At 41.5% G+C, this 18,916-nt stretch overlaps 1 protein-coding gene across 1 annotated transcript in view; it reads right to left on the bottom strand.

Moving 5' to 3' along the window:
- Positions 1–18,916, bottom strand: part of cspg4 (chondroitin sulfate proteoglycan 4) — an 80,423-nt gene that overhangs the window by 19,641 nt on the left and 41,866 nt on the right. Inside the window, exons 2-6 of the mRNA XM_080475975.1 lie at positions 14,704–14,867; positions 8,896–12,450; positions 7,250–7,438; positions 6,798–7,073; positions 1,859–2,035 (exon numbers count right to left, since the gene is read on the bottom strand). Coding sequence (XP_080332101.1) covers positions 1,859–2,035; positions 6,798–7,073; positions 7,250–7,438; positions 8,896–12,450; positions 14,704–14,867 — 4,361 coding nt within the window. The remainder of the gene's footprint in view (positions 1–1,858; positions 2,036–6,797; positions 7,074–7,249; positions 7,439–8,895; positions 12,451–14,703; positions 14,868–18,916) is intronic.

Here is an 18,916-nt window from a genome sequence, read left to right on the forward strand (position 1 = left end):
GTAAGGCCTTTTGATAACTGTTAAGTGGCATCTCTACCAAGTAACAGTGCTTAAACTGTACTGGTTTACATCAGATGATGCACATGTGAATCACACGCTGTGGGATAAATGACTGAAAAATAGCAAAAAAAAGGTTTTTGATTTTCTTCCTTCTGCAGGGCTCACTATAGTATATCATTATAGCTGCTCCAATCTTGTTCCCCTCCACTCCAGATCAAGACTGAAACCAATGTGCCACCAAGAGGAAATGCTGGTCAGGTGATTGAGAGTAAACAACAGCTTTTTTTTAGTTCAGTGTTTCTTAGCCGTGGCCTCAGTGCTGGAGACTTTAGAGTCGATAAGAAACCACACACAAAACCACATCAAGAAATCTGCCCGCATGAAACCACCAAAGCGAAGTGAGAACGCTGCAGTGTTTATACCAGGCCTGTATTGGTGCTCCAAAACCACCAATGGAAGACAAGAATATGCCAAAAACTGAGTAGATGTGAGGCATTCATACAATGACTGGTAAAAAAAAAAAAGAAGAAAACAAAATCATTTGTATGGACCAACAACAAAGTAGAACTTCTGCATAGGCCATATTTAAAATTTACACAACTAATAAATTAAAAGAGAATCTTAAAATCTGTTGTAAAATCCATAACAAGCTTGTAATCAGCCAATCTTTGGCTGGTTATGACGTGCCGGTTAACGGGGGCGGTGGGGCTAAACATCAACTTTTGTGCACAAATGCAGATGCTGAGCCGGCGGATTCAAACATATCAACTCTGGACGTTTCAAAATGTTGTGCCTTTGCTCTCCAAAAACATCGGCTGGCGTGGCTGGAACATCGGTTCGATAAGAAACGTGTTCAGGTACAACTAAATGCTAGACGTTTCCACGATGACCCTTCAGATTCAGTTGATTGCCTCATCATTAATGCGTGGAGAGGCTTGAGAATACGCCAATCAAACTGATTGACCAACTAGCAAACCAATCAACCAACCAAACAAACGGAAACAAACGTCACACACTCTGTTTCACCAACTTTGCAGAAATTCTCTGCACTTTGGTGAAGCGAGGTTTCAGTTCATACAGGATTCATGGCTGTAGCTGCAGCTAAAGCAGTCACCCTATAGATGTGAGGAGGATCAGCGAGGCCTCCGGAGTTCACTCAGAGTTCTCCGCTTTTTTAAATCGACAACTCTCTAAAAGCCCAGATTGATACAATCATTGCACCTTTGTGTCTTCATCCCTTTGTGTCTTCTTTTTTGGTGGGAAATTCAGATTCTGTTTGGTTAGAAAATCAAACTGGGACTCAAGCAGAAGGCATTTGGGGGTAGTTTTATTTAAAAAATTGTTATAAATTGACCTCTTTTCTGACTCGTCAGACTCTCATCTGCTGTTGTAAAGCCATTAATCTCCCCATCTTTTATATTTTGTGTGATTTGTGCATCACACCAATCATGCAAAGCGCGGAGCAGGTGGGAATTTCCTTCAGTCTGTCAATCACAGACACACACGCACACACGCACGTCAGTTCAGAGCTTTACTTCCGCGCATTGCAGCAGGCAAAAGTGACCTGAAATAAACTACAGAGAGGCAGGTTTGTTTTTTCCAGTTTTCTCGTTTTAGGACGAAACACTCATTTGAGTGTTTTAAAGTGCTCCAATAAAAAACATTTTTTTTCCCCCCTCGCACAGAATAAAGAGTGTGGTTAGTTTCATGGAAAAAAGTAGCCGGCTAGCTAACATTTACAGTTTATAGGTATGAAAGAGTTTACCGCAGCAACATTTCCAGCTCGCGTGGCCTTGAGTGCACTGGAGGAAGGCAAAAGAGTAACGCTTAATGCGCCCCGCGTGAAACAAGGCAATACCTCCAGTCCTGTGTTGCGCGTCAGTCTCGGCGGCTCGTCGTTGAGCGGGATGACAGTAACGGAGATGGTGACGGGGAGGCTGCGGCGCTCGATCTCGTAGGCCGAGGCAGAGAGCGTAAAACTGTCCTCTGTGCTCTCGGTGCTGTCGTGCACGTAGTAGATGTGTCCAGATTTTATCTGCAGGAGACGAAAACAAAAAACACACCAGGCGTCACTCGACTCTGAACCCTACCAGAGAGGTGGGAAACATCCAGAAGAGAGGGTAAAGATGGCTGAACAGGAAGGATGGCGTGAAACTGGGGGTTTCTTATAATAATTTTGGGAAAATCAAAGGATTCATTTCTAAATTACCTAAATAAACTTCTATGTATCAACATAAACTAAAAAAAAAGCCCATTTTCCTTTGGAAATCACTACTAACTAATTCTTTGTTGATTGTTTGTAAACACAAAATCTTCTGTTGTCCTGGATGAACGAACTTAATCCTAATTTTGTCTCCACATTTTCATCTAAATCTAAACCCCTGAAACTAAAATCTGATTTACTTTACCACTGTTGCTTTCATTCTGTGACACTTAGTTTCTTGCGAGACTCACGACTTCTTGGAAGAGATTGGTTGAATTGAACTGGAGAGCCTTCATGGCTCTCTTTATTCCACGCAGAAAAACTCTCTTAACTTGTCTGATTGTGGCGAGCTGGGTTCAGGAAAAGTCAATGAGGTGTGCTGTGTAAAATAAAGATGTCATGCAGAAAGACATGTTGGGCTGCAATTATATAATTTGAGAAATTCCCATTTTGAATATGATGTCATCAATATATGTCAAAAGGGATGGAAGAGGGGAACGTGTGCTTCATTGCATATTCGTGCCTTTTATTTTGTTATCACCTTTCCTTATCTTTATACCCCTTCCTCATTGGCAATGTAAAGCACTTAGAATTGAATTGTTGCTGTAATATTATCCACAAGCGAGCTGCCTCCCCGTCCTCTGTTCTGCTGAGTGAGCCCTTTGTTAGCTTTAGATTGATCCAAAATAGTTTACTTAAGCAAAGAGCAATCATGTCGCTGTTTCACTGGAAAATTGTTTAGTCCAGAGGTTGTTCAGTCCTTATGACAACTACATGAAAGCTGTCCGACTGTAAGTAACATCAGCCTGTATATACACACTGGACTCTGTGAAGCATCGACAGAAACATTAGCTTCAGTTCTACTTCTGCCAGCATGTCTGTCATTTATTTTCATTCTGCTCCTTCATATGTTACTCTAACATCCAGATTTTATATAAGGACCTTCCTCTAATTAATTAATGTAACTTCAGACCAACTTGATGAGTAACTTCTATTCAGCTTTCTGTGTCCAGCATTTGACATTATGCATAGAATTCCTATAGTTCAGGCATTTGTGTTCTCTAGATATGCCATGTATGTTTTGCTTTTTGTTTTCCTTTAACATTTAACAAAACATTTCAACTTATCTGAAAATGCAGAAAATACCTTACAACTGCAGTTCGGTGCCAATTTCAGATTTGAAAAGCAGTCTATAAATATGCTCTCTCTCCTTCTTGTCGTGAGTTAGATGGGAAGATCAATACTCTTTTCAGGTCTCTTTGTTAAAGGTGTCACATTAGAGATAAAGACAGAAAGAGACACCTCGACTGGCTTAGGATGAAGGCCACTCTTTTGCATAAATTACACAAACAAGATCAAATTAGTTCAGGCTTGCTGATGAGTGCATCTTTTTCCTTCCTTCCTTCTTTTTTTTACAGTCTTTAATATCAAGCTAAACTAACTATCTTCTGGCCCCTTCATAATATGCAATGAACAGACACGAGAGTAATAACTCAGGCATGAATGCAGATACAAGTATTTTCCCTCTTTAAGGGTCCATGTTTGTTGAAGAGGACACAAAATGCAACACTGGGGCCCGACTGTATCTTTGGATCGTGTTGTGAGCAAATTATCTCAGGGAGCTTCTAAAAGTTTGGAGACAAAAGCTATAATTAGGCTTTTAAAGTCCGACAGCAGCACAAGAACAAGGAGAAGCTCATTTGTGGGACGAAACTTTGAGAGGAACCAGATGCACAAAGGAATCAGTCATCCATTGTCAAAGCAAGTCAGATGGAAAACAGCACCTGCGGCCGGGCCAGGCCGGCTCTCCTGACTTCCTGCATACAGAAGAGAAATCTCAGCACCCAGCTCCTCTTGTTTCTGTGTTTAAGCTGGGGGATATTTGACTCGGATCAAATAGTCTAACTACATAATTGTTTCTTCTGATACGTTGTGAGAAATTAACAGAGATTCAAGAATGCTTTTCTGCAAAGAACACTTGTCTAGACAAATGCCAGTAAACTGCTGGGATTGAGGGGACCCGATTTCTTAGGAGCAGGAAGAACCAAATGGATCCCATATGACTGGAATAACAACCCCCATCATCATTACCGATCGGGGAAAGTCTGCGGGACAATCAGTCTGCTTGCTGGGACAATAAACAGTGGGTGGGTTGTTGGACATGCGGCCAAGACTGATGCGTGCATTTAACACACGCAGTATAATTTATTTCACTTTCATTTTTTTTTTGATCGATGCAAACTCTCATGCTCGGTGTGACTACTGCAGGAGCTTTCTTACTTTGTTCAGAAAAATGGTTTAAGGAGAGAAGTTAAGCGGACAATGGACTTTGGTAGGTTTCCATATATGGGGGACCCAATAGAGAGCTGAAAATGATTCATATAATGGTGTACCAGAATAAAGTGGCTTATGTTGCTGTATTGTTTGTGTCTTTGGTGCTTGGCCCAGCTTCTCTGCTGATGTGACACATGTGGGCTGCATGGAACAGATATTTTCTTTACATACTTGTGGTCGGTGAACACGAGTCTCTGGTTTGTGTTTGAGAGAGCTCACTGTGATTCAATCACAGAAAAAAATTTTTTTTCACACACTTACTGCGATAAAGTAGCATGAAGAATGGCCTTGTTTTTATTGTTTGGCTTTCCTAATGATGCACCAGACGATGTTTTTCTATGTACACTTTTACCTTCACACAACCGATGTGATCGCTGCTACGCACTAGACTGAGTCGAGCCTTTAAGAGGCAGTATGAGGGGAAAAGCAGGCGGCTTGTGTGTACTCGCACATTATTATAGGAGTATACCGGGCCAGTTTATTTTGGCTTGAGGCGCTCCAAAGGCACCGTCAGTTTTTCCACAATGGTTCAGCAAAGCGGAGCGGCGCAGGCCAAGGCTAGAAGTAGGAGCTATAAGATATGCGTCTGACCATCTCCGCTAAAACTATGTTGGTCTTTTCAGAATGCATGAGATTTTTCCACTGGTTACTACTCATGCATCTTTCATATTTTCCTAAAGCAGGGGTGTTTGAACCATAGGGAGGGAGCGCAGATAACTGCAGCAGTGGCTACCAGAGCTCTCCCAGCCCTCTCCATCATGTAAGACACAACAAACTAAAACGGTAGTGACCGAGGAAAGACACGATGAAGCCTGGCTGTGGTAGTCATGAGAGGAAGATATTATTGTTGTGGGAGTTATGAGGAAGGGATGAAGCATGGATTATAGTTCGAGTGCGTGCGTGTGTGTGTGTGTGTGTGTGTGTGTGTGTGTGTGTGTGTGTGTGTGTGTGTGTGTGTGTGTGTGTGTAGTCATCTATTTCAGTTTTTATGGTCTATAAAAACTAAATGTAAGGCCTCCTACAAATTTTGTTGTATTTAACGTTTGAGATGGTTTTAGAACAAATAATTAGTTTAAGGTCAGGGGAAAGGTCATGGAAATGCTTTCCATTAATATACAGGCCCCACAAAGACAGCGCCTCAAAATAGTGTGTTTCTGTGTTCTTATTCTTCCACACTTGTGGGGACAGAAGCCTGATTGCACATCTCTACACGTGGACTCACAAGGACAAGAATTCTCCATCAGTTATTAATTTAATTTTAGGTTTACACTTATTGTTAGACATGTACATTAGGTTTATCTTTTAGTTGCCCTCAGAACTTGTGGGTTATTCACAAATTTTGGAGTCAAAGTTGCAAAAGACAAACTACCTTAAGGTCTGAGCTCAAAGAGCTTTGAGGACTTTGGAGTTCAATGTCTGTGCGCAGTTTGACATGTGGCCATAAACAGTTTTTTTTCCAATGTTTTCTTTATTGTCTTTAGAATGTATGTGTTTTGGGACCATTTGAATGATTCATACATGCAGGTCTGTCACAAGTGTTGCACGTAGGTGAGTAAATATGGCGTTCTTGTTAATGAATGCAATGAAATTAAATTTTTTTGTATGCACAAAAAAGTAGCATCTGTTTCCTAGATATAAATTACAATTTTGAAGATAAATGCAATAAAACTTTGGATAGGGTGTGAGGATAAAGGTTTTTTTGTGTGTGTGTATGTTTGGGTGTGTGTGTGTGTGTGTGTGTGTTCAGACTCAAAGTGGCACACATGAATCGTTGCCTTAACAGAACTCAGGTGTAGGCTCTTTTCTTTGAAAGTAAAAAGAAACGATTGGATAAATGAACTCCCTTCCATTTTAGACTGAGCGTTACATATTTTAGAAGAACATGTGGTACACATACGCTGAGCCTTTGAGCAAGCAGCCATTTGATAAACAAACAGTGTTTTTGGCAATAAGCAGGCAAAAAACAAATGTTAGACTATAAAATGGAACTTCAAAAAGCAGCAAGGGAAGCCAAATGGTAAAAAGAACAAGGCTTCACAAGATGGTAACATTTTTTCAGATTGTACAAAAATGATATCGCTTTCAAGAGTATATTTGACAATTAGCATTTATGCCACTTCAAACTTATTTGGACTGAGTCAAAAGTAAAAAAAAAAAAAGTGGTATAAGAAATGACAGTGAGAGGCGACCACACAGCAGTTTTGTATAATGTCTCTTGATGTGAGGTGAGTGAACTCATAGCCAGGTTGTCTCTACATACCTCTTCCCATGAAAAGTAAGAAAGTTCATCTCCATCCACGTAGCGGATCTCCCCGTGCTCCGGTGGCTCCTCCACGACAAACTCAATATTTGCAGAAGTGTAGAAGGGATGTGAGATGTTGATGATTCCGGTGTTGATCACTCTGCTCAGGCCCTCCTTCACAGTGAAGTTGAACGTGTGGAGGGGGATCAGCCGTGGAACGATGTTCACAGCGACATGCAGGTCCTCCACTGTGGTGAAACCATTGCTGACGTCAACTTCGAAAGTGTCCCTGCCCTGAAAGAAATGGATGTTGAAGTACATTATTGACACGGCGGAAAATAAGCCTTGTACTTTAGACCTGTCAATCTGTTGTGGCCTTTTGTCTGATTTCATTATCATTGTGACTATGACAAGGGACCAAGCTGCCTCATCTGATTTATTACAGCTGAATAAATTAATAGATAAGACACCTGGATGGATGCAGACACGTAGAGAATGTGTCCCTGATCAATGTCGTCCTGAGTGAAAGAGTGAATGTGGTCGAGGACGGGCGAGGCCGTGCTGTCCGAGCTGTTTGTCAGCTTGACCACGTGTCCGACAGACGGCGGTTTTTTAATAGTAAACACCATCTCTGTTGGCAGAATATCTGCCTGCTCCACCTAAAAGCAAAGGGAAGAAAAAAAAACAAACATTTAACACATTAATATTTAACATGTAATGTTTAAATATGCAGCACAATTCTTAAAAAATGTTGCAACTCATTTAAATACTATTTTTAACTTGTAACAAGACAGAAGATTAAACGCTATGAAACTGAGTAATTGCTTGAAATTGAAGAACATGACTGTCAGACATTTTTATGACTGTGCTGACACACTGAAAATGTATGGAAACTGAGACCAATATGCTTTATGTGGATCTCAGCTGCACGGTTGCCTTTATTCTGACTTTGGTTCAGGGTTTTCTGAGAGGCCGCCGTAAGTCTTGAGGTTGGTAGTGAGTTTCATTCTGAATGCGTGCAACGTTAACTCTGTATAGAGTTCACAAGTGAAAGATCTTCTGTAGTGAACGAAAGGAAGTGGAGACACAGCAACATCATGACATGTGGCAACATTTAAAGCCATAATGCAAGCTTATGCCCAGGCAAGTTTATAGTCACCCCGGGTTTTAATCAGCTCCGTGGTGCCTGGAGACTTTGAGTGTTTAGCACTGATACTCACATTTGGCAATATATTATACACAGTTATTCTGGATTTGGTTTCATAGCAAGGACACAGTGGTAAAGCGCTCACCAGCTACATCAATATTTTTCTTACTGTAAAAGCCACTTTGTCAAGGTCTGTGTTCAATCTTTTTTTTTTTTAGGAGTATGTGTTATGAGTCATCAATACTGTAAATTTACAATACTCTTATGAAATTCAAAAGGTCAACTGGAAGTGGTCAGTTCTCCAATGACCTGTTTCAATTGCTTTGAAATGCCTCCGGAGTTAACAGAAATCTACATAGACAAAGATTAAAAGAACTGATATTTAACCTTCATAATTGTTCTTCAATTTAAATGGAAGTCAAAACATAATAATAATGATTGTATATATATATATACATATATATATATATATAAAGAGTGTAGAATGGACCAGTAATTTAAACCTCTTTAATTGCTGTCAAGATGAAGCGCAGACTGGCTCATCTTATGAGTTACAGTGGGCTTCAGGAAGCTCCTTGGGGGATACTTAGTGCTCTGTTTTCCACACTTAATAGAGTGTAATTTAGTACATAAACCAAATTAAAAGCAGCAACTCTGCAGTCATATTTAGCTTGGCTTTCATGTGGTTCTAATGCAAATTACAGACAAGACTCCAAAACAGTGAAGTTTTCACACGAGTCATGTGATCTTTTTCACGGAGGGAAAACAAACTGGCAAAGACAGTCAATACCAGTGTTGTTAAACAATTATTGTGATATTGTTCCAAATTTAAAAAAAAGTTCATCTTGATTCAATGTTCAGAAAGTAAAATAATTTAACATGCAGGTTTTTTAAGCGTAGCCTCAGATAACATGCAAAAGTATCACAGTTTTTCTCAGTAAATTGCATGAAGAGAATCAGTGAGTTTACCTTGAGATGATCTTGACTGATTATGGTGTGCTCTCCCTCATAAGAAATGATGACCTCGTTGGTTATCACCTCAGGCTCAGAGAAGTAACCTTGCTTGAATATTTTAATCCTGAACGTGCCCTCCTCAGAGTGCCTTCTCGACTGCACGGTAAAGCCGAAGGAGTCCTTGGACCTCAAACTCTCGTAATTGTGCTCGTATGACACGACTCCCTTTTTCAAGTCCTCCTGTGTGAATGTTGAAGCCTCAATTCCACTTACGATAATCCTGCCATCGCTGGGTGGTGACGTAATCTGGAACGTAATCTCACTGTCATCTCTGATGTCCATGTTGGTTTCAGCGCTCAACAGCGTTGTGTTAAGGGTTTTGGTGCTTCCGTGATCAATGACAATGATTGTGTTGTTCACCAGTCGCAGGTAGGCCTCACCTGCCTGGATCTGCAGCAATGTGGTGGTTTTATGGTAACCATCAGACACCTGGAGTGAGAAGCGTTCCCGATCTGCTCCATGGTGAATGAATAGAACATTCTTGTCTCGCAAGTCTGCTTGTGTGAATCGGAAAAGAGGCATTGATGGATTAGATGTTGAGACAATATTTCCTGAGAGGATTCCTTCACGGGCGTAGACGATTTGCGTGTCATTGAAACCAGAGTCATCATCCCGAAACTGGATGACATCGGTGGTTAGCAACCGTTGACCATTGCGGACCACATTGAAGACTTCATCCACAACCCTCACAGGAGCGTGCTCATTCTTGGAATGGATCGCTATTCTGAAAATACCATTCATGCTTTCTGGATTAACTGCATTCTCCGATTGATCACTTGCTACAAACTGGAACTCATCACTGCTTGTCTTTGAGCCATCGTGCTGATAAATCAGCCTGTCAAGCTGGAGGTCTTCATTACTGAAAACTCTGATTGCTCCCTCAAATCTTGGCATTCCAGGTGGGGAGTCCCTTATCAGTCGTCCATACTTTGGTTCCTGAGTGACCCGGTACACAAAATCTGAAGAGGTTGGGGACTGCATCCAAAGATAGTTTTTGTTCAGAGTCTGCTCACCACCCTGCAAGATAACCAGCCTCTCATTGGTCAGAACTGGAGCATCTGCATTGGCAAGGATTTTAATGGGGAAGGTGTACAGTGGAGAGTACTGATCCTCAGCAAAAACCCTAAACTGAAACTGATCTACACTGTCTACAGCTCTACGTACCCGGACATGATAGCTAACAGTGTTGTCCAAAATGTCCTTCTGGGTAAACATGTCCCCCTCACCCAACTCTTTTTCTGACAACAGAAGACTACCAAGTGTTGGAGGCTTGACAAGGACATACTTAACAGTTGCTGGATCAGGATTTTTATCTTTTACTTCTGCCTGAAGCTGTGTGAATCCAATGGTTTGCTCTTCACCAGCCTCCATTTCCAATGGGACTATGTTAGAAACTCTCACTTGAGCGGGAATAATCTTGACCAAAAAGGTTTTTTCCCAGAGGGAGAACTGCCCCAGATAGGCATTGAACTGAATCCGCTCCACCACAACATCCTCCTGGTCGCTTGAGTCAGTGCTGAAGTATCTGAGGCGCTCCTGATCCAAATCAGTCTGATGGAATGTTGAAACTTGCTTGTACCTCCCATCACTTGTCATAAGCTGAAGTTCTCCAAACATCAAAGGTTGTGTAATGTTGTACATAATGTCCCCGTTGCGGGGGAGAGCGAGAACAGCCAGATTTTGGATGCCAATAGAGGCATTGCTTCCTTGTGGCAAAATAAGTCCAGTGTTGGTGACAATAGTCATATGAGGCTGTGTCACAGACACTGCAAAGCTTGTCGAATGACTTACTGAATGTCCATCTGACACTTTCACGGTAAGTTCAGCTTGATTCCCTCCTCTGTGTACAAAATAGATATTTCCATCTTTCAAGTCTCTGCAAGTGAACTCGGAAATACTTCTTCCTGGTTGCTGGCCATTTTCTAAGTAACCAAACTCCATAGAAAGATCTGAAGTCACAGTTACAAATAGTTCATCACATTGAGTATCAGAGTCCATTATTTTGATAAGATTCGGACTCAGACGGGTCCTGCCATTTTCTGTGATGGTGATTTCTCCCCCAGTGAGTTGCGGTATATCATTAACAGGGAGAATTTCAACAGGGAGGATGTACTCACGAGGCGTTTTCAAGCATTCCGGAACGTCTTCATTGCCATGAGCAATCACCTCGAGCTGGATTTGATCCTGGTGCCTTTCGTTGCCATCGTGCATATACTTAATTTTTTTATTGATCACATCCAGAAGGGTGAACTTTTGTGTGCGTTTTGTGTTGATGTTCATATCAACGATGCCATAAAAGGGATCATCAGTCAGAGTAAAGATAATCTGAGACTGACGCATTCCTGCAGCACCAAGGTCAAATGTAGGACTCAAATTGTTGATATCAAGAAGAACCTCTCCACCTTCTGGCACAAGCAGTGGGCTGACATCGAGAAGTTTTGTTACATTTTTGAATATTTCTTCCGTGTCATCTGTTGGGAAACAATGCTGTTCAGTCAGGTCTGTATCTACATATCGGATGAGGACAGGTGGGGATGTTGTGGTTGTGTCTGCATCATAATAACTTGAGTAGTCATAGTCCTCTCCTTCACATTTAACATGAACATCTTTAGTCACCAAAGCATCCTGCAAGCTTCTGTCCTTTTGATTGACTTTGATTTCTCCCAAGCAACCGATGAAGGATTCTGATGTCATGTCCTCCTCATCAAAACGATTTAATGGACCACTTTCACGAAACACTTCCTTCATTTTGGCCTGGATACCTCCTAAATACAGATTCCCAACCAATTCCAAGTTCTGTGAGGAGTCAAGAGGAAGGGAAGTGGCTTGGCTGTCGATATTAAGAACAAACGCATCTTCGCCCACTTGAACCTTAACTCTATGCCACTGATCATCGTCCAGCTGCACCCGAGTGTTCTCCAGCACCTCAACACCATTCCCAAGGTCAAGAATACCTTTGAGGTGGCCTTTCACAACTCCAATAGCAATGAAATCGGACTCCCGTCCAGGGTGGAAGACAAGCAAAGCGTCCTCGATGGTGGTCTTCATCAGGAACTCCAAGGCTCTAGGAGCGCCGGTCATTCCACTCCAGGTGGGGAAGGAAACAAAGGAGTCAGGTGTGCTGAAACTAGTTGCCTCCCCATCCCCAGCCTCAAACTCGCTGCTGCAGGATTCCTTTGAGTCATGGCATTGTTTAAATGCTGAGCTCAGAATGTCAAACTGGTGTGACTCAAATTTGACCTCGGTGATGCAGCCGCGAAATGGAGGGATGGCAGTGCTGAGGTAGGCAGTATCCAGTTCTCCTGTTCCACCAATCCAAAGCCCGAGATCGATGTTGAGCTCCTCCCCGTCATCACTGACAGGGACATACGTTGGAAAGAGCTCATCAATAATCATGGTGAGTTTGCCATCTTGCAGGGTGAGTGATACTTTGTGAAAAAGTAGATTGTTGAGCTGCACTCCTTGTGATGAGGTCAGGGTTATCTCACCAGCTCCCATGTTCATTCGTGCCTGTAGAAAAACAGAAGAATTTTGTTTAGTGCAAAACCAAAATGAGTAATTTATGTAAATGCAAAAGCTGATTTAGATGATTTTCATTTGTATGTGCAATATTTTACTGTAAAAAGAAAATCTAATATTGGCCGCACACTGAATAAATCTCACCCAGATACAAAAACTTGGAAATGGACTGACACCTTATCAGCCATCTTAGGAATCTTCAGGGAACTTTCACTTAACAATTATGAAATGTTCATTTGTACATTTATAAAACACTAAAACTAGAAGTCACTTTTCATCACAAAGTATAGCAATCAAGATCCAAACGCTGTATGTTCAACAACAGACAACTAAAGTCACTGCATCATTGTTGGAACAACTTTATCCTTAAAATGAACTTGCTGTAGAAGTTGTACTGACTCTTTGAAAGATTTGAAGCTTCTTTCATTGACATTGACATCTTTCTTGAACATGCTTGACAGAAAAGGCAAATTAATTCTCATACAGCATTGACTGTATTTGTGTGGTTTATCTGAGATCCCTGTAAAAGATGAATGCGGTTTTTATTCCCCCATCAAATGCTGAACTGTCAGGTCAAACTAATCTCTAGGAGGGAAAGGTGCTGCTTGTTTAAATGAATTGCACCGAGACAGCAGTGTATGGTTGATGAGGAACACCTTTTTCATTTTATGGGTGTGCAGCCGTGCCTTAAAAAATAACACCCATCCCTTGGTGCAGATTTGATAGTGCTGGCGTGAGATGCTGTCCCAGTGGAAGGCAATTGCTGCTTCCGCAAAAGTTACCTTGTGCAACCTGACTGTTGTTGAGGGCCGCGAGGCAGCAGGTTTTTTCACCGAGGGTTACGACCTGCAACTAACTTTGGGTTGCGTGCAAGAGTTGTTGACAGCTGCATCCTAAATTAAAAGTCCTGAATAAAGGAGGAATTTGTTTCTTCATTTGAGTGGAATTCACTGAACTCCGCAGGGATGTCAATGAATGCACAGGATTTATAGACTTGACACCAACTATTTAGATCCTCCTACACCTTTTCAGACATGCTGAGCTATATGTGTTATATGCAGTGTTGCCACAGTTACCTTGAAAAAATGATCTGATTCCTGTTTACTAGTTACTCCTTTAAAAAGTAACTTAGTTACTTTACTGATTACTTGTCTTTAAAGCAATGATGCAATGATGCAATTATGAGGTTTATTGTTGATGTTTCTTGGTTCTGGTTTTTTGGTGTTACCGTTAGAGCGAGTTGGCCTGTGATTGGCTGAGAGTGGAGAAGGGGGCGGGTCAGGTGAGCATGCTTAGACTACATGCACTGCCTGATCCTGTTTCCTTTGGAGGAGAACGAAGAAGCCCCAGGCTCTGTTTAATAATAAAGCGGCTTTGCAGACAAGAAACTCCTGCGGGACGTTACAATAGTAACGCACAGTGACTTGGATAAGTAAGTTTAATCTTATTACTGGTTTGGAAATAGTAAGGCATTAGATTACTCGTTACTGAAAAAAGTGGTCATATGAGAGTAACGCGCTACTGATTAACACATTACCGGAATCACCGGTTAATAATATAAGTACCGGTAGGTGTATACTCGGATATAGATCTTTTTTTTGTCCATTTTGTCAAGGTAAGTTGTCATGTTATCATATATATATAAGTGAATGTAAAAAACAACACATTTGTCTCAAAATTACTCACTATAAATTGTACTATCTTTATATGCACGGTACATATAAAAATATGGTGTAAATTGGAAAAATACCATTTTTTTCGTGAATCTTAAAGCATGACAGTCATCATTTTCACAATGTCTAAAGATCCTACACAATTTATTGCTATCTCAATGTCCAGCACCATGACAATTAACGTATCTATTTTGAAATGGTTGAAATATAGAAACTTGCTTGGTAAAGGAGTTAATTGCTGCACCAAAGCAACACATATTACAATGCTTTGCACCTTTTAGTGTCATTAATGAATTGTGATGCAAATGTTTGACATTGTTATTGAATTTAAATTACGACTCTTTACAAATGTTTACGTGTGAGGCGACATTTATAAGAGAGCCAATACAGCATGTGCAAGCTTTTCATTTTTGCTCATATGTGCCTCTACTGTTGATGAATCATGTTGGTTTCATCGCCCAACACCGTAACTCAGACATCACCCAAAGAGCACATTAACTGTAAGCCACCATATGTGTTTTCTGTTAGGTGAAATGAAGTGTTACAAAGTTTGACATGGTTAATCCCTCACCTGTACTTTCCCGTTCTGGAGCTCAAGGAACAGGTAGTCCTCCATCCCTGCAGCCAGGAGCAGCAGTCCACTACGCCGACTTGTCTTGATCTGTAGTGACAGGTGGAAGGTGGAGACATCTTGGAAGGCTTGTAAACTGCAGAAGCTGTCCCCAAAGTAGGATTCTGTTAAAAAAGAAATAAAGGATATTGCATGTGAAGATCAGGATGATGCATCATGTTAGCCTGGAGGATAAAGACATGCTACAGAACCAGCGTCACAAATGGTCTTGTCTTCATTTGAAAAATTGATGTGTATACAGTATGAAGGTAAACCACTTTGTTGATGAACATAATTGCCTAATGGCAACAATTTTCAATGGTGAAAACAAAAAAAGGAGACTGGCAACAGGATGCCACAGTCCTAAATCCCAGACAAATATCAGCATTTCAGCACTTTTAATTCTCTCACATGAACAAGATGGGTATTTTTGAACTGGATTTTGGTTGGATGTCTGAAATAATGCATGTTGTTCACAATGTTTCTTATAAATGAGTTGCATCATCTTTCAGAGCATGTATTAGTATACCTTAACACCTTCATCTATCTGAATATTTAGGCTCTTGCAAACTACTCAGTCAAAAACTGCAACTGTGGATAATTATTTTGATTCTTATGTGTATTTATGTTGAAGTCTTGACCCAAATCTGACATAACTTTTTTTCCCAAGATCATCACCAGTTTAGTCCTCGGGGGATTGTATTCAGATGTCAAATGACACAAATGTTTTTCTTCCTTATAAAACCAGAAAACACATTCACAGCATTTCCTTTTGTCATAAAACTGCCCTTTGTAAATAGACTATGGGTAATGCTAACATCTTGGCCACCCCTGAAAAACATGTCATACCACAGCAATACACACGAGGGAAGTATAAATTAACATTTTGAGGATTTACAACACCTGGGAATTTCAATGAAGAAATAGGAGTCACCCTGGACACAACTCCACCATGTGGAGCAAATCAACATTGTCAGTTTTTTCAGCGAACAACATAAAATCCAATACATTTGATTTATGTATGTTACAAACCAGAAGAAAAATATAGTATATTCCTCTAATAAACTAAGTAGTTTTAAGGTCTAAACCCAACCATCGTGTTATGATTAGTCTTTAATTGTTGTTTTTCTGACAGTTGTGGTATGATACTGAACTCTAAGATGCTTCAAAGTAAAGTTTGCGGGAACCAATTAGATGAGCATTTTCTCAGCATCTCACTTTACTCTGCAGCTTTCTCGTGATTTCTATAATATCAGTTGTCCTCCAGCTGCTCCTGGCTGAAGAGGAGCTCCTCCGGCCTCAAAGGGATTCTCTCACTGAGACATCAGTCATTACCCCTGCGGAGGTTTCTCCAGGCATATAGAGTCTTGGGGCGCAGGATTTCCCAGGCTTGAGCTGTCTCATTTTCAATGATATGCAAATGCAGCCACCTGCCTCAGACTTTGCTCTCTAGAGCCTCTGACTAAATGTAAACCAGGGAGGAAGTCAATTATTTCCCAGTGCACATGCTCTGAAATTAAGCTGGACCTCCTCCAAGACCCTGTTTCCCTAACATGGGTTTTCCGTGGCTTCAGCCAGAAGACGTATAAGAGGGGCTTCCCATCACTCGCCCACTCGGCCTCACAGAGGTGATAGTTCAAGACACAGAAACTCACTGGAACACTTCTTCTCTCTGCATCTCTATCTGAAATATTTGGAAGAATTACGTGATCAGAGGTCTCAGTGCCGTGTCACGACGGGAACATTCCTACAAGATCACCAAGGCCAAAATATTCCCTCAAAATCAACAGTAGCATCCAGTTGCCTCACAGAAAGGTGGGTCCGAGGCCCTGAGGCGAAAATCTCACACAAGACTCAAACACGAGTGAGTCAGAAAACAGTGGGAGGAAAATAAGGCACTAAACATCCACATTCATTGCTATAAATGGCCAAAGTATTTTCTCAAGACTCAATCAAATGTGTGTGGGGCCTTTAAAGGGCAGCCTGTGTCTGTGTTGCATCCGCGTTAACGCCAGACTGCCAGCATGAAAACACTGAAGGGTTCATTTGTCCTTTGGTTTTCTCATCCTGCAAATGAGATCTGCAACAGACACTGGACATGTGAGCAAAGACAATCATTTTGATGTCAGCAAGGACAGAGGCAAAGCTTTTATCATCAAGCCCATGCTTTGGTGATTTCACTAAGCGTTTTCCTTTGATTCCAAGGCTGCTCTGTCATGAAGAAAGTCAGTGATGAATGGTATGAGTACATGGCCAAACACACACAGAGGCTTCCCACTATATCCCGCTGAAGAGCACGGCTCCTCTCCAGTCAGACAAACACTAGTTTGGTGTGCGGGAAAATAAATATTTCTGCATGCTGTCTGGCGTTGTCGAACTTCACAAATAGAATGTGAAAATACCAACAGATAAAAAAAAAAAAAAAAAAAAAAAACCCGACAGTGAATACATAACTCAAAACAAGATCATGAAAATATCATTTGTATTGCTGAATCGAATGAAATTATCACAGTTACACATCATTCATTTTCAAAATGTCACTTTTCGGAGGCTATTATCGTTAGCTGTTACCGCCTTTGCCTTTGGCTATTACAGCGCCGTTGAGAGAGTTTCTGGTAAGGCAAAGGTACTCTAAATGAAAGACTAATTGCACAGGAGCCTCCAGGCTGAAACTGAAAAATGGGGGTGAACAGAATCTTTTCTTACAGGCAATTGCATTAACAAAGAAAATCGCAATGAGCTCCATGGTTCTTAAAACCAAGCTTTTGTTGGATTGTTCGTTGAGCATGGGGATAAAAAGCTGAAGGAGAGAGTGATGCCAAGACAATTCTGCCTGGGGATTTTCTGGTTCGGAATCGGCTTGCTGCAGTTGCCTTCAGGAAAGGCAGCACATTTTCTAATGATACACACAAACGCTGTACTCTCTGCAGTGTACCTGGACCTGGAATTCATTAGTTCGTCAGCTAAGCTGTGTAAAGCCTGCTATAGAATAGGCTACATGTGGGAAAAGCCCTTTTTGAACATGGTATCTGTCCAAATGTCCCACTCTGTGACATTCCTTCTGTTTCTGCGCTCTTGCTTTTTCTGTCTTCAGATTTTCGATTCGGCGCGCAAAGAGGAAACCATATGCAACTGGATGTAAAAAAAAAAAAAAGAAAGCATAATCATGAAGGGATTTCGAGAATGCGGTTGCACTTCCAGTAATGTAACAACCAGCTCTATTCATCTTCCAGAGACATGGGTGTAGGTGGAGGTGGGATCCAGCTGAGGTGACTGTGCTAGACTGGGCATGGGCTTCATTATCTGTCGAGGATCATCCTTGCTTCTGAAATGTGTGAGCTGAAGCTGTGAGGCTGCTGCCACACACGCTGTCAGTCTGTGTGTGGAGGTTTACCCACCTAACAGGACCATCTCTGACCCCCTTCAGGCTACCACACCCCCCTCCTCTTCCTCACACTACTTTTATTGTGCATCAGTCTTGGTCTGAGGCCAATGCAGATGGCTATAATTTGATGACTGACTGCACTTGTATTTATAATGCTCGGAGGAAACGGAGTCTTCCTCTCTTTCACTGGAGGACTCAATGAATTAGCCTGTTGTCTCTGTCCCTGTCTTTCCTTCCTCCTCCTCCTCCTCCTCCTCCATCTTCTTTTGGGTCTTGATGTAGCAACACATATCCGGAAAAGCTTTGGGGAAGAGAGAAGGCTCGCTGACCACAAGCCCAAGAAGATGGGAGACATTAAGTCGGAATCGGGTCCTGTGACTTTCCTGTGCCGATGACTCAGCGTCACTTCGGTGATGTTTTAAGGGAGTGTGAAGATGTCTCAAATAAACTCGACTGTAACCTGAAAACGCCCATTTTTGCATCCGTGCTTGTGTTGGCCACTTGAAACTTTTGAGTCACATGCACAATATGTCATAAATGCTTTATTTTAGCAGGAGGATGCCAACCATTTGTTTCTCAACAGTAACTCTGCCATGGCAACTCTGGAATCCAAACAAACCTCTAACTGCGTAACCCATGGTTAAACCTCACTGAGGTTGACTAAAAATAGAGGTTATGTTGGCCATTTCTTTCCTTTGCTGGGCTGTGCCTACTACAACAGGACATAATGGCTCCAGGATATAATTATATGAAGCATAGGGTGTTGTAAACCAGAGAGAGAATGAGAGA

Source organism: Lipophrys pholis (genome assembly GCF_963383615.2).
Source record: "Lipophrys pholis genome assembly, chromosome: 11".
Taxonomy (NCBI): Eukaryota; Metazoa; Chordata; class Actinopteri; order Blenniiformes; family Blenniidae; genus Lipophrys; species Lipophrys pholis.